Genomic DNA, 15467 nt, shown 5'->3' with positions numbered 1-15467 from the left:
TGTACTTCAGCCCCCTTGGTCTTTTAACTTGCAGCCTTAAACCAGTTTTCATGTGGTATTTTTAGTTTATACATCTGTACTTCTTTGCGTCTTAGTAGCTGCCTTTGTATTGGTAAAGGAGGGCCCAGCTACTGTAGTGGGGCACCACCTTTATAAACCTCTTCTTGCCCATGCTCCACCCTTCCTTGCAGACAAACCAACAGACAAATGCTTTGAGACAGTGATTATTTTATTAGAGGAAAGATAGAATAGAAACAGGTCAGTTCCCAGCCACCTACTCACCACCCCCAAGCTTGAGGCCATGTGGGGGAGTGGAGAAGGCAGGTGGAACAGCACTGGCCTCTCACTGCAGGCTGCAGAACTGAGTGGTGACAGGAGGGGCGGTAGTATCCGACAGGAGAGACTCTAGCCTCCCCCTCCCTCCCCGGGCAGCAGCTGAGCCATTTGCCTGGTTCACTCCTTGGAAGCCATATGAACCATCAAGTCCACCACACGGTTGCTGTACCCAAACTCATTGTCATACCTAGGGGAACACAAGCAACAAGGAAGGAGTTAGAGCAAGATGAACAGTTTCTTTAGCAGCAGTCCTCCTCTCTCATGCCCCAAACAATTCCCCTCCCTTAGCCATTTCCAGGTGGAAAGACACACAGGGCAGTTGCTTCTAACACCAAGGGCAGAAGGCCTTTTGTGGCTGACCCCGTTCCTTAATGCCACTACCTGAACACCCCTAGAACTTCAGCTGCAACACTGTACTACAGAGACTCCAGCAGGGTGCAGAAGCATGGAATTCAAGGCCTGCACTGGCTTTACTAGCCTCTGGAGTGGTCCCACCTACCCCCCCAGGGAACTGCCTGGCCAACCCCACCTTCACTCAGGACCCTCACCCCCCCTCATTCCCTTCGTACCAGGAGACCAGCTTGACAAAGTGATCGTTGAGAGCGATGCCAGCACCTGCATCAAAGATGGAGGAGTGGGTGTCACCATTGAAGTCACAGGAGACAACCTGGAAGAAGGGAAAGATTGTTACCACAGTCGTCCTATTTCAAAAGCAGCTGCTGACTCTGATCCACAGGCAGCCCACAGCAGGAGAGGTTTGTCATCATAGAAGAGCGAACTGTTCATCCATTTGGAGTCTGTTGAAAGGATGGTAGTGCCTCACCTGGTCTTCTGTGTATCCCAGGATGCCCTTCAGGGGGCCCTCAGAGGCAGTCTTCACAACCTTCTTAATATCATCATACTTGGCCTGCAAAACAGACCACATAAGGCACTCATGAAGTGACAGCTGATCAAACCCTTCTGCCTTCCCACCAAGGCAGATCACTGCCACAGCTTAAGACACCAAAAGCAGCACAGCTAGGACTATCAAATGCTATTCCAGCCAAGAGAGACTCTCAACCTAAGGGGACAAGTAGGGATAAGGCAAGGGGAGGACTGCTCCACATCAAGACAGGACAGAATATATAGCAAGTGCAGCAAAGCTGCTCCAGATCCTGCACCTGCAATACTTACTGCTTTCTCCAGGCGACAGGTCAGGTCTACTACAGAGACATTGGGTGTTGGGACACGGAATGCCATTCCAGTGAGCTTCCTGCAAGACAAGTCAGGTGTCACCAGATGAGTGTGCATCCATGATTCCCAGGTCAACTAGGGTTTTGACACAGCCTGCTGGGAGGCTGTAGCTGTAGCTTATCCTGCCCTCCTTCCCCCATGCAGGTAACCCTTGGGGATGAGGGTGGAGATACTCGCCCATTGAGCTCAGGAATGACTTTTCCCACAGCCTTGGCAGCACCAGTGGATGCTGGAATGATGTTTTGGGCAGCGCCTCTGCCATCCCGCCACATCTTCCCAGAGGGGCCATCCACAGTCTTCTGTGTGGCTGTGATGGCATGGACTGTGGTCTAGAAGGTGGGACAGAGTTAGAATACAGTATATGCACCTGGAGTTTCACCTCACTACCTGAGCTACCTGCTGGCCCCTACCTTCCCCAGTGTCCAGATGGTATAGGAAGGATCACCCTTCCTACTCTACTAGATCAACAACCCCCACCCACAAAGCCAGGCCTGTTAGTTTCAGTTGTTTGGGGCTGGGAAGGATCTTACAGATCATTGGGTCCAGCCCCCCTGTACTTGGGCAGGAAAGACCTGGAATCAGATGACCCCAGCAAGATGAGCATCAAGACACTTTTTGAAGTTCACCAGGATGGGCAACTGTACTACCTCTTGTGGGGGGAGAAAAAAAAAAAAAGTGACCACCCCCCATCACTGCCCCCTTACTCTTATGGCCAACCCCTTGGTTGAAAGTTCTGTAACAGATCTCTCCCCTTTCTACCCTCCAGGCCTGATGTTTCCAGGTCACTTACCATGAGACCTTCCACAATGCCAAAGTTGTCATTAATGACCTTGGCTAGGGGGGCCAGGCAGTTGGTGGTGCAGGAGGCATTGCTATGGGAAAGGAGAGCAAGACATCAGCCTGGGGCAGGTGGGGCCAACCCCCAGTGGAGAGCACAGGCAGGGAGCAAAACTCCCTACCTCACTGGGGTCCACTTTGCACCTCAGACTTGTCCTGCACAGGTGCCCATTCCTCACCTGACAATTTTCAGAGACTTGTCATACTTCTCATGGTTGACACCAATCACAAACATGGGTGCATCAGCTGAGGGGGCAGAAATGATCACACGCTTTGCACCACCCTTCAGGTGAGCCTAGGAGAGAGGGAGAATACTCTTATCTACCCAGGTATGAGGGGATACCACACACATGCAAGTCATACACTTCCTCACACCTTGAAGTCATTCAAACACATTCTCTTGCTTAAGACAGAGCTATCGCCCTGCTTAAACCCTTCCTCTCACATATCCACCCTAGGTACAGCCACCACTTACACTGGCCTTCTCTGTGGTGGTGAAGACTCCAGTGGACTCTACAACATATTCTGCTCCAGCTTCTCCCCACTTGATGTTGCTGGGGTCACGCCTGAGAGGAAAGAGATCGTTTAATATCCAAAAGCTATTAAATTCTGCTCCTCCACATCACCCTGTGCCCCAAGCTGCAAAAGGAAAGGGAAGGGGAAGGGACACTCACTCCTGGAAGATTGTGATTGCATGCCCATTAACCACAAGTTTTCCATTCTCAGCCTTGACAGTGCCATGAAAGCGACCGTGTGTGGAGTCATACTTGAACATGTAAACCTGGTGGGTGGGATAGGGGAAAGAGCAATGTCAGAAACGTGGGCTGTATCCCTCCAATAATCCCCTGCCACTCCGGGCTCCAACACCCCTTGCTCTGCCAACCCTTTTGGCTGAGGGTAGCTTGCTGCTTCTTCCTGAAAAGACCTTGCTTGGGTCTGGCTCCCTTGATATGGCTCTGAGGCCAGCCAGCAGCCCTTCACTGTAATCTCTGCCACACCTCATGTGCCCATGGTGCTTGGCTTTTGGAGGGACTGGAGAGTCACTGCTTTCCCTCCCTTCTCGCCATGCAGGGAGGCAGCTTGGCCAAAGGCCAGTAAACCTGGTGGGCTGGGGAGGGAGAGCAAGGTGGAGGGATCCCACTCACCATGTAGTTGAGGTCAATGAAGGGGTCGTTGATGGCCACGACCTCAACTTTGCCACTGCTGAAGGCGGCTCTGGTGACCAGGCGGCCGATACGGCCAAATCTGGAAGGGGGGGAAATAAAAACTGAGGCCCAGGCACATCGAGGGGTGGGAAGGGGACACTGTGAAGGAGTGCTGCAGTCTGGGGAGGGAGAGATTTGTGGTGCCACTCCTGAAGCAGCTGCCCTTTCCTCTGCACAAGGAGAGGCCGCAGGGCAGCAGGGGGGGGGTTGCCCAGCTGCAGCAGACCAAAGGGCAAGAGAAGTTGGAGATTAACCGGCCCGGTCCACTGCAGAAAGGTCAGGTACTAAATTTACTGGGCCTGGGACAGCAGCTCCAGTTACAGCACCATAAGGTCGCATTTCCCGGGGCCTCAGGGCTCAGGCAGACACGCGATCCTGGGGGGGGGGGCCAGGAAGCCGCAGGAGATCCCAGGGCAGAGCCCTAGTGCTGCCCCGAGGCGGTGGCGCTTCCCGCTCGTGTGACTCAGCCCGGCGTGGCCCAGAGGGGGGTGGGGGGGAAGTGACTCAGCGGCCGCCCCACCGGGCCGCGGCTGCCGCGCACAAGGGGCCGCGTGCGCGGACCGACAGGCGGGAGGGCGGGGGGCGCCGCGGCCGCAGCTGCCGCACGGGACGACCTTGACACGTCCTTGGGGGGGGGGGAAGCACAGCCCGGGCGGCCGGCCCAGCCCCGCCCCGCGCTCACCCGTTTACGCCGACTTTCACCATCTTGTCTCTGGAAGATGCTCCTAGGGGAGGAAGCGGCGGTGAGACCAGCGCGGACACTTTCCGGAGGCCGCAGCCCAGAACTCGCCGCCTCTCTGAGCCCGCCCGCACCCCACCCCGTCCCGTCCCGTCCCGTCCGGCACAGCCCGATGCCCCCGCCCTGCCCCGCCCGGGACACAGGCAGGCAGCGCCCCTTGGCCAGTCCCGGACACCCACGTGCCGCGCCTGGCCCTGGCCCTGGCCCTGGCCCCGCGCACCTGGCCTGACCCAGCTCGGCTTCGACGTGCAGTGAGGAGGTGGGAGCGAGCCGCGCCACCCCAATATATAGCGACTCGCGGGCCCGCCCTTGCGGCCCGCGCCCAATCAGCGTCGGGGGGCGGCCCCGGGCTACGTGCGCCTCAGCTCGCCTGGCCTGGCGTTGCCTCCAGATCCGGGCGGGCACTGGACGGGGGAGTGGGGCGCACTGGGGTTGGGGTTGCTCGCCTAGGCGGGTAGGTGTGTGCCTATCCCACGCGCCCTCGGGCAGGGGCCGTGCCGGGGGCGGGGGACGCAGCCCCGGCGCCCCCTCGGGCCCCGTGCGCCCCCCCCCCCCCTGCGGGACGTGACGGCGGAAATCCTCCCGCCGGCCCAGGGCCGCGATAGCGCCCAGTGGCCTGGCCGAAGTGCCCCGTCCCCGCGCCGCTCGGCCTTCCCACGGCTTAGCCCCGGCGCTGCCATGCGGGCTCCAGCTCCCCAGGCCCTGGGGGGCAACGCTGGCGCAGGAAGGGCACCTGGAGCCCAGAGCACCAGGAAGGGATGGAGTCAGAGAAGCGGGGCTGGAAGGGACCTCCAGGAATCATGGAGTCCAGCACTGCCTGAGCCAGGGTCACCCCTATCCAAACCATCCATGGGCTAAACCCAGCATAAGACTGCTGTGAACCCTGAGGCACTAAGGAGCGAGTGTGCTATGTGTTTTGTGAAAGAAGACTTGAAGACATGCAAGCATAATCTAAGGGATACTTAGATGATACTTAGATACTTAAGGGATATTTAGATTATACTTAACACTATTAAATACTCTTGTGATATGATCCTGGCAATGTTGCCAAGTTATCCTATATAGCCATACCTGCCTTAGATGAAGCAATCTTTCAGGAGAAGATGTAGTGAGGGGCAGCAGGCTTCCCCCCCCCCCCCCTGCCTGGCCCTGTTTAGGAACCTCTGGAGCAGGCTGGCAGCAGGCATGAGAGACAGCAGGGCAGGCGTGGCGTGGGGGGGATGGGGAGTAGATACCAAGGGGGTCTGCAGACAGGTCACCTCACTCAGGCGTAACCCAACTCCCCTTGCAAAGCTACTATTCCCAGGGCTGCCAAAGAAGTAGACAGCTAAGTTTAGCTCCAATGGAGGTTGTGACCTTTACTTAAAGGCCATGGGGATGGATGGCTTATGCTGCAACCCTGTGGAGGGGTCAGTGGGGAGGGGGTGACAATCCTGGCACCTCTTCCTCCCTCAGGAAAGGGGCCAGCCCCAAGGCCCAGCCTGCTAGGGGGAGCAGAACAGTGACAAAAGGTGGCTCCAGGCTACTAGCACATTTGCAAGGCCTACTGTTTACTGAGCAAACATGAATGCTGCTGAGGACTCTGTGCAGGGGGCACAGGGCAGGTGAGAACAGCCAACATGACAACTGCAAACCTCTCTGGCCCTAGTGTTGTCCCACTCAACCTTTCAACCACTTTTCCGTAGCCAAAGCTCCAGTTGGGGCAAGCCAAGATGAGCTCGCAGGGACATACTCCACAGTCAACATTCCTGCTTCTCTGGCTTGGAGTACATGTAGGTTGAGATATGCTACTCCCTTGTCTCATGCCTTGACAACATGAAAGCAGCTTCCTCTGGGGTGGCAGGAGTGAGGGGCTAAACATGGAGCACAGGGAAGTAGAAGATGTGTTCCCCAGCACCTCGTAATAGCACACATAGGGTCAGTGATCTGTTAGCCAGCTCCCCACAGACCTCTTTCACTCGTCTGTGACTGTGAAAGTTTGGGGAGGAAGGATGACAGAGTCGGGCAGAGTCAGCCGTGGGATTTGGCAACTGTGAATCAAGGGAATGATGTTGGAGTGGCTGTTACATAAGGGTGTTAGACCAGGCCAGGGACAGCCACTGGGCCTAGCACAATGGTGTAGTGTCTGTGGGAAGCAGAGAGTGAGACAGGGAGTGACAGAAACTGAATGGTACAGAACTGGGAAGTCTTTCCCCAGTACAGAATAGATCTGGATTTAGCTGCTCTCCTGGCATTGGTGCAGGAGTGAGGAAAGGTCGTGCTTGATATGTGAGAAACAGAGAGAAGCCACTCCACCGGACTCCACAGGTGAACTGCGCAGAGAGAACAGCAGGCCTGCCTAGCTGGGATGCTGCTGCCATCTGCTGGCTGTGAAATGCTGACCCTTCCCCTCTGTAGGACTCATGGAGCAAGAGTATCAAAATGGATGTAGTAAAAGGCTACATGAGGGCCAGGCACTGGGCTGCTGGCATTTTACTTATGTAACACCCACACACACTTGGGGTTGTGTGTGGTAAAGTGTGGTTTTGGTAGTTGTGTGTGTTTTTTGGAGACTGGAAGAGGCCCACTTCCCTCCCCCGTCATTGTGTCCTGACCATTGTCTTAAGATTCCTTAAAAGAACTAGTAAAACCAGTTCAGTGACTCCTGAGCGCATCCAGGAGCACTGACCACCTTTGAATACATTGGTCTGCATTACCAGTGTTTAAATGATGCTGTTTCTTGATTGGGACCCTGTAATGATGTCAGAAAAGTTATTTAAGGTTCAGGCTACCTAGGCTGGGGGCTCTTTTCTCCTGGGGCTGCTGAGAGCTGTACTGTTGAATTGGGAGTCGGAAAACCTGCTCCTGTTGGGCCGGGGGGGGGCGCTGTCATGTCTCTCCCCTCTTCAGTGGAGAAGCAAGTAAAAGCTGTGTGACTGAGAAGCCTCAGGTACAGGAAGAGAAAGTCTGTCTCAGGGCTTGAGACCCCTGTTTTCTCCCTCTCCTTTCCCCTTTTGTTTTCTGGGTTTTGAGTGAGATGATACCATTGGGGGAGTGGGGGTATCAATTCCATGCAGCAGACTAGCCAGAGTTGGAGCCTGGCAGTTTTGCTGATGAGCTCCTGGCCAGGCCTAAGAGCCTGACATGTAGAAGTTGTGGTTACACTCCTTTTGGTTTCAACCTAGATGTGTGGTTGAACCCCAGCTGTATGTCTTGATGGCAGTTTTGGCCACACGGGCCTTGAGTGGGATGGCATCATTAGTGTATTAATCCCTAGAGCAGACTGACCAGGAATGGGGTTTTGGCAGTTACTGACCTCCTGTGTTGGGGATTGTAGTGTCTCAGCATGGTAGACTGGATGTCCAAGCTGGAGCTATAAGCCTGAGCCCTTTTTGCTGTTCCACAGCAATTGCATTTCAGCCCAGTTGAGGTGGCTGAACCCCAGCCATATGACTGGCTGGCAGATTTGGGCTAGGGTGAGACTATGGCACTTCTTGTTGTTTATCCAGGCTTTAGTGTGGTATAGGCCTGGCCAGCTTTTTGCCCAGTCCAGGTCCAGTGAAATAGGCCTGGGCCTCCTTTTGTCCCTCTTGCAGTTTATGCCCAAACCAAGCAGTATGGTTGGGCACTAGTTGTAGTTCAGGTCCTTTCCAAAGTAGGCCTGACCCCTTTTTGTTGTTTCATAGCTGTTAGGTCTCAGCATAGCAGTGTAGCTGAGACTAAATGTCCAGGCCGCAGCCAAATAGGCCTGGTGCTCTTTTGTTGTATGTTCAGGACAGGAGGTGCAGGACAGGCCTGGGTCCCCCCTTTTATTGTTTTATAGCTGTTGTGCCTCAGCCTAGCTGTGTCGCTGAGCCCTGCTGTGTGTTTGCTGCATGTTCAGGCCTGGCATGGTTTGGGGCTGACCCATGTTGTTGCTTTTGCAGTTCTTTGTCCTGACCAAGCAGCGTGGTTGGCGCTAGTTGCAGTTCAGGCTCATTTGCTGTTTGGCTGGCTTTTCTTTGAGTTCTCTTGCAGTTTCCTGTCTCAGTAGAGCTAGGATTAGGACTAGAAACTTTGGGGTGTGATATGCTGACAAAAGCTGCAATTAACCCTGCAAAGCCACCACGTGGAAGTGGAGATCAACACTACAGCTTCTGAGGGAGCAACAAGGGACCCCTTGCAGTGCAGGCCCCTGAAGCAGCTCATAGGACTCTCTGGTGTGGGACTCTCTCTCCATCCTATTGCTGAAAGGCAGCTATAGGGGTGCAGGCCCCTGGAACTACCCATTGGGGAGCCCCAAGTCCCAGACTGCCTGGGTATGGGTAAAGGCTCACCAAAAGGGTGCCACCTGTAGACCTTTAAAATTATAGTCAGTGGGGTTTTTTTTCTTTATTCTTTGTAATAAATTTGGGTTTTGTGTTTACACTGCTTGCGAGGGAAGGGTTATTGGTTTTATTGAACATCTTAGTGATTCATTTAGTGTTTCCCAAATAGTCTGAGTGGGGGCTTGAGTTGAGGTGAAATAACCCAAAATTGAACCCAGCCTTTGTTACTGCTGACAGATGCTCAGCAAAAGGGTTACACTGAGAAGTTAGGGGGGGATCAGTCTGCCTCCTGGTCAGGAGGACTGGTGGACTCCAGGGCTTGGTAGGGCACAGAGCTTGTTCACCTCTCTGGCTGCAACCCCTTCCTTTCACAGCACACCTCTTTGTTACAAAAGACACAAGTTGAAGGAAATCTTTCACAGAGAAGGTTTTACTGTGATAGAAGCTACTGTATTTTAATTGTTTAAAACAAAGCCACTATACATTTTTTCAATTAACAGGTTTATCCTTACATGCAAGAAGTCTTATAGAAACCCATACATTACTTATAATGCCAAACAGAAACACAGCAAGGAGGCCTGTGCTCTTGCAAACCTGCTATTCTGTGGGGTTGGATGATGAAAACTAAGGTTGTTAAGAGAGGTGAGGGGCTGGAGCAGTAGGAGATGTGGGGCAGAACTGAGAAGCAATTGTAGTGTTGGGTAGGCTCTTGTGCCTGGTCCTCTTCATACCAGTTACAGGCCCCCTGCTCCAGTTCTCCACTCATTGGCGGCCCAAAATGGGAGGTTTCACAAGCATCTGACTGCCAAGATGTGAGGCCCGTTCTTGTGTGTCATCCCAAATGAGAGGCTCTTAGGACCTCAGACTCCTGTACCTAGGAACACACAACGTATGTCAGTCACACACTAATCTGGAGCCAACCTCTCCTCTGTGTGTCACCCATCCTCTCAGCTGAGAATGAAGCCAAGGTCCCTGACCCACTTCTACAAGGCTCAGCCTTCTCACACATCATGCAGAGAGCAGTGCAACCCCACAGCCCCTTACCCTCTTGCCCTCCCAACACTCCAATTTCCTCATCCCCCCACACTGCCAGTCTCACCTCCTGGTCCCATTCTTCTACCTCCCTCAGCCCCTACTCTCCTTCCTGGCCCACCACATCCCACTCTCACTGATCTCTGATCCCCGACCCCTCACCTCTGCACCCTCCAGAGCTAGCAGCCCAGGCCACTGAAGGTTCCAATCCGGTCCAGCTTTAGTCCAAAACAGCCCCTGGGATTCGTCTTCCATGCTCGCTCACCAGACAAAGCCCACTTGCGTTTGGCCAGTGTCTGGCGCCAAAGGGAGAGCCAGAAAGTGTTTGCTCCAGATGAGAGAAAGGGTGGAGCTGAGGGAAGCAACTGAGGTCCAAAACTAGACCCCTCCCTGACATCATCTTCACCCAGCATGGATTCGGGATCTTGCAGCAGCAGCTGAGAGAGCAGTTTCTGAGAAAGGGAGACAGGCAGAAGATAGACTGAGAACCAGAGTCTCCTATCCTACTCTGCTTCACCTCCCTGTGGCCCTCCGTCAGGGTTGCCTACCTCAACAATGAGCTCTAGAAACAACACTGTCCCACAGTGCCCATCCACTGACCCAAACCATCTTCCAACACAACCAGTTTGAGATCTGTCTGCCCTACCTGGACACAAAGGGATCAAAGGCTCAAAACACACAGCTCCTGTATGTATTCAGTGACTTTGAGCTTGAATACAGATAGCATTGGGGAAACTGTCCGGTCAGCTGCCCTGCCCCTGAGACCTCCCCACCACCATAAGAGATGTGTCCAGACCACACAGTAGCAGGGCAAGCACCCCACTTCATCATTATCCTACCTTCAAGAGATTCCCCCCACTACCATGGTGAAAAGATTTCAGTCTTCAGTTATTGGCATTTTTACTGAGGCTGAGGGGCAGGAATTTATTGGTGCCACTTGGGCTTGGGCAGGGGGGGAAGGGGACATAGCATAATTCTTGTTTTTACCAAGGGAATATTGTGGGGATGCTTACTTGGCATCTACTCTTTCCCCAAAATAAAGCTAAGGTTATGTCAGATGTAGAGGCACTATTGAAAGAAGCATTCCTTATCTGTAAAGTTAATTTTTTTGAATAGAGTTTTTTTTGTTTTTTTTTTTTTGGGGGGGGGGGGGGGGTTTGCTACTCCAACCACTTGGGATGTGCTGGGTGAACCACGAAAGTCAGGAACCTCTGATAATCTCTGACTGCTGGAAGGTCCCTGCCATGGGATGTGCTGGGCCTGTCAGGATCTAAGGCCCCAAGGTCTGAACTATTTCTGATCAGTCAAGCTCCAGAAAATAGCTGCAGCAGGTATTCCACCATAGCCCTAGTTCAGGTTGGAAGTGGACAAGCTAAATTGTACAGTCACCATTAGTGAAGAGCAGGTATGTTCACAGGGAACCTCTCTGAAATAGCTTTGGTCCTCTACATTGACACTATAGCTTATCTTGCAATAGTTTTCCTATGTGAACAATCCCAATTTAATTGCCCCAAATGTCATACAGTGGTAGCTTGGAGAGCAGGCAGGACAGGAGACCCTCTAGATAAGGGGAAGCTGGGGAGAGACCTGAAAGGTGCAGGCAGCCTTTGCAGGTACCTGCAGAGAAAGGTCAATAGGGCCAGGAGGGCTGAAAGAGCACTTTGTTGTGTTTAGGGAAGGACCCTCCACTTTGTGTATGTGGACAACACACCTTGAAAAACTCCGGTTACTGGTAAGTAGTTTTGTTTTAGTAGTGCTGATGCCAAGAAGCAGAGAGAAACACACACACACACACGGGCAGGGTGGCACCTTAGAGACTGATTCAGAGGGGCATGAGCTTCTGTAGACAACAATCTACTTCATTGTGGGTGTGTCTTACGACACCCCCAAGTGGAAAAGAGTGGACCTTGAATCCCTAATGGTGTACAGGCCCTCATCTGTCTGAAAACAGTTCCAGAAATTTGAAAGGCAGGTCTTGCACAGTAGCTGGGAACCTCCTTTGTTCTGGCTACAGGGATCTGATTTCCCAAGCTAGGCATTACAACCAGAGACCAATGGACATGACTGGTAACAGTTGCATCCAAGGCCCCCTGAAGGCCTGTTTTGGCTACTGGCTGCCCCTCAGTGATTAATGACACCAAACTGTCCCTTGTCAGGAGCAAGTCTGCAGTTATGTCATAGATTCAGAAGTCATGAGGGGTCAGGGAAGCTTAGTAGCTGGCAATCCTGAGTCAGAGACTCCTGGGAGAGTAAGACCCCTCAAATTGGTCCATCTTCAATTTCCTTTGTCCTCAACATTCTTGCTCACTTCTGTGACCACCGGGGAAGGATGGGGATGAGTGTACAGGTACTCAGTGTCCATGGTAGTGATGCTGTATTTTTTGTCTGCCCTCCTGACAGTGAGGATTTATGCTTGTGTCTGATATATCATCTTAGCTGGGTCTGTGATCAGCTCATTGATGAGCAAAGCCAGTCCCAGGGATTGCCCAGGAAGGGCAATCTCTCTGATAGCTCCTCAGGAGAAATTTTCAGGGCACTTGGAAATCTCCAGTGTCCTATGAGAGTTGGGTGTTAGGTGAATGGAAGCCATGCCTGGACAGAAGAGTTCCTTTGACTCTCTGGTTTCTCCTACAAAGAGTAAATAGCTCTGATGACTCAGGGATGACTCCAAGCTTGGGTTCTGAAGGAAGAGAGTCTTTCTGAATCCAGAGGGAGCTGTTGAAACCCCCAGGGCCAAACTGCCATATTAGCACCAATGGGCAATTCATTGGCCACTGAGCTGACACAGTTTGTGGCTGATCAGTGCAGCCTTTACATGTGCAGTGGCAGCATGGGAGGCAGTAGTTCTCTGATGCCTGAAAGAGATCTCGAGTGGCATGCTGAACAAATGGTATTTGCCAGTGCTGAAGACAGGGCCTACACCAGAGGAAGTGGAGAGCCCAGGATTTGGTGCCAGGCCTGGCACTTTTGCTTGAAGACTTTACTGTAACTGGTAAGTATATTTCTACCCGGAGAGGGGAGGCTCTGTTTGCTGTTGAGAGCCAAGAGCAGCCACTCAGTGAGACGGGGGAGTTCCAGCTGGGGTGGGCCCCAGGAAAGCAAACCTGGGAGCATGGACAACATTCTGGAGCTCCAGAATAAGATGCAGAGGGGAAAAGTGTCCTGAGCTCAAGTGTAAGTCCTTCAGTGGCCTGGGGTGCTAGCTGTGAAGGAGCTCAGGGGTGAAACATATGGGGGATCAGAGATCAGCAAGAGTGGGATGGGATGGGCCAAAAAGGAGAGGTGACCATGTGACATTTCTAACGATATGAAGCAGAGCTATCCAACTTGTGGCCTACTGGCCAAATGCAGCCTACAAGGGATTAAATTGCAGTCTGCAGGTTCCTGCCCAGGCACAAATTCCTCAGACCACTCTGGCTGCGGCTACCACTGGGGCTCCCCCTCCCCTGCTTCATCTTCCTGCTCCGGCCCCTCCCATTGCGGACAGAACAGGGTGTCCTGTAGGGCCCAGGGAGTCCGTGGCCACTCAGAAGTTGGAGAGCCCTGATATGAAGTATCAGTCTCGACTATCTCCGTATTTTTTTTACATGTTCTCCTTCTGCCAAACTCAGACCACCCTACCTGCTCTACTCTGCTCCAGAGCAGCACAAAGGAGTTGGAGCTCACAGGCCTATTAAAGCTGCTGTAAGATCAGTTTGTTTAATCAGAGCAGACTAAATGCCTGAAGTATGCACCCTATTTTTCCTTTCTCCTTGCCCCCAAATTCCTTGAGCCCCTCACATGGCCAATGCTGTGCACCTACACTGCACTCCCCATTGGTAGAATGAATGCCTTTGCTCCCACCCCATGGCTTTGACCTTCTCCTGGGCTCCCTGTTGGGCAGATGAGATGCAATGGCAAGCTGTTATTTTTCATTACTGAAAGTTTGCCTTGAAGAATTGTTCCCTTCCAAAATGGCCACCATGTCTTTGCTTTTCCTGTGGCTAAAGCCACATAATGCCCTCACTGAAGAAGGTAACCCCTTAACCTGTGGGGCTGTAAAAATACTGAGTTCCACTGAGAAAAGTGAGAAGGCAGGGACACCTCTCAAACTGACCACCAACCGTGGGTGGGTATGGGTGGCTTAAGTCCAGTTGAAAACAATGGAGGATTGGTAGCCATCCTGAAACAAGGCATGTCACCATGAATTACTCTATATCGGAAATATCAAGATTATGAAGTCCTGGCCCTGAGAGACGAGAAGAGGTCCCATGTTGGTATGATACATTGCTGGAGTGAACCATTTAATTAATTTTAAATTTTAAACTAATTAACAGATTTGCTTGTAAAATTCTTGGAAAACTCAGTACTTGAAGTACTCTGATGCTGGTGATGTAGGTTGTGTTATTCATACATACCAAAGAGTCTGAAAAAAATAGGGAACACACAGTTGAGAACACACAAACAGGACTGGGGCTTCCTGGGCCATTGAGTACAGTGCATTGCATTTGTAGGGCACTGTAATCCCAAGGAAACTCCAACATCATCACTTCAGAGCCTCTTACACAACTACAAGGAACCACATCTGAAATGGCAACACACCTTACAACATGCCATAGGTAAAATCAAGGAAGAGAAAGGCCCTGCCAGTATCCTGTTGCTTCATCACAGGGAAGTATTTAATGTATTCTTGGGGACAAGGAACACTTTAGCCAGAAAACTGGATTTCCTTGTACCAGCAGGAGCAGCACAGCCCAGTCCCAGACCCACAGCCTCAGAAAAAGCTGACACCCTTCCCAACCCCACCCCAAAGACCCCAGTAGAATTGTGGGGGGGGATTCCTTCCTGACCATAACTGGTGATCAGTAAAGCCCTGAGACCTGAGTTTACCAGACAGCTCCCTCACTACAGAGCTACCTTTATAGCCCAGCCTGAGAACCACATTGACATGACTTCACATCACATCCACATCTTGGTGACTTGTCCTATCCTTTCCATAAACATATCCAGTTCAGTCTTACAGGGATACATGTTCATTGCTTTCACTGTTTTGCTTGAAAGACGGTTCCAAAACCCCATCTATCTGACAGAACTTTTCTCACTTCCAATCTAAATGTATCTATAGCCAGTTTGTAGCTGTTTAATCTTGTGCCTATGTTTCTCAGTCTAAGAAGCTCATACCTTCCCTAATATTCACCCCACTTGCATAGGAGTGAGCAGATTTCCCTTCTCATTCTCTGTTTTGCTAAGCTAAACAAATCAAGTTCCTTTACTCTTTTTTTCATAAGAAAATACCTGTCCCCTTAATTTTCATGGCCCTTCTTTGAATGTGTTCCAGTAAATCTTTCATAGACACTGGTGACCAGAACTACACACAGTGTTCTAAATGGGGTTCTACCCATACCTTATCCAAAGGTACCAGTATTTCCTTGCCCCTCTAGATATACTCCACTTAATGCACCCTAGGATTGCACTGGCTTTTTTTTACAGCAGCATCACACTTAGGGCTCATGGTCATCTTCACCTTCAATTTGCCTAGGTCACTGTCTTCCTCAGCTATATCCAGTCTATGCACTCCCAATTTATAGCTGAAGTCTTTGTCATTGCTCCCTTATTTCATGACTTTGCATTTGATACTATTAAACTTTGTTCCATTTCTCATGCTCCATTTTACAAGGTCTAAGGGTGTAGGTAAATATACATTTTAGCCACTTGAGCTGGGTGGGAGGAGGGGGGAGCTGCTGCTTGGGAGCTTTGCAACCTCTGTTATTCTGTAATTTATGTCTACATAATCCTGTAGTGATACAACTGAGCTGAATT

At 51.8% G+C, this 15467-nt stretch overlaps 1 protein-coding gene across 1 annotated transcript; it reads right to left on the bottom strand.

Annotated features, from left to right (window-relative positions):
• Positions 1 to 211: 211 nt before the first annotated feature.
• On the bottom strand, positions 212 to 4636 carry GAPDH (glyceraldehyde-3-phosphate dehydrogenase). Its single transcript, XM_059720413.1, has 12 exons — positions 4571 to 4636; positions 4294 to 4336; positions 3552 to 3651; positions 3081 to 3187; positions 2882 to 2972; positions 2586 to 2701; positions 2360 to 2441; positions 1743 to 1898; positions 1510 to 1584; positions 1160 to 1243; positions 906 to 1003; positions 212 to 523 (listed from the first exon to the last, which is right to left on the bottom strand). Exons 2-12 carry the CDS (start codon positions 4314 to 4316, stop codon positions 454 to 456), a joined length of 1002 nt encoding a protein of 333 aa, XP_059576396.1. The 5' UTR covers positions 4317 to 4336; positions 4571 to 4636; the 3' UTR covers positions 212 to 453.
• Between the last annotated feature and the right edge of the window lie 10831 nt (positions 4637 to 15467).

Source organism: Alligator mississippiensis, chromosome 1 (assembly GCF_030867095.1).
Source record: "Alligator mississippiensis isolate rAllMis1 chromosome 1, rAllMis1, whole genome shotgun sequence".
Classification (NCBI taxonomy): Eukaryota; Metazoa; Chordata; order Crocodylia; family Alligatoridae; genus Alligator; species Alligator mississippiensis.
The sequence above is the reverse complement of the archived record's forward strand: the minus strand, read 5'-3'. Positions and strand labels throughout refer to the sequence as shown.

Coding starts and splice junctions, on each gene's coding strand:
- GAPDH (XM_059720413.1), bottom strand. CDS start 4,316: ATGGTGAAAGTCGGCGTAAACGG. Junction 3,188..3,551: donor TCATTGACCTCAACTACATG/GTGAGTGGGATC, acceptor CCCACCCACCAG/GTTTACATGTTCAAGTATGA. Junction 2,702..2,881: donor CCACCACAGAGAAGGCCAGT/GTAAGTGGTGGC, acceptor CCTCTCTCCTAG/GCTCACCTGAAGGGTGGTGC.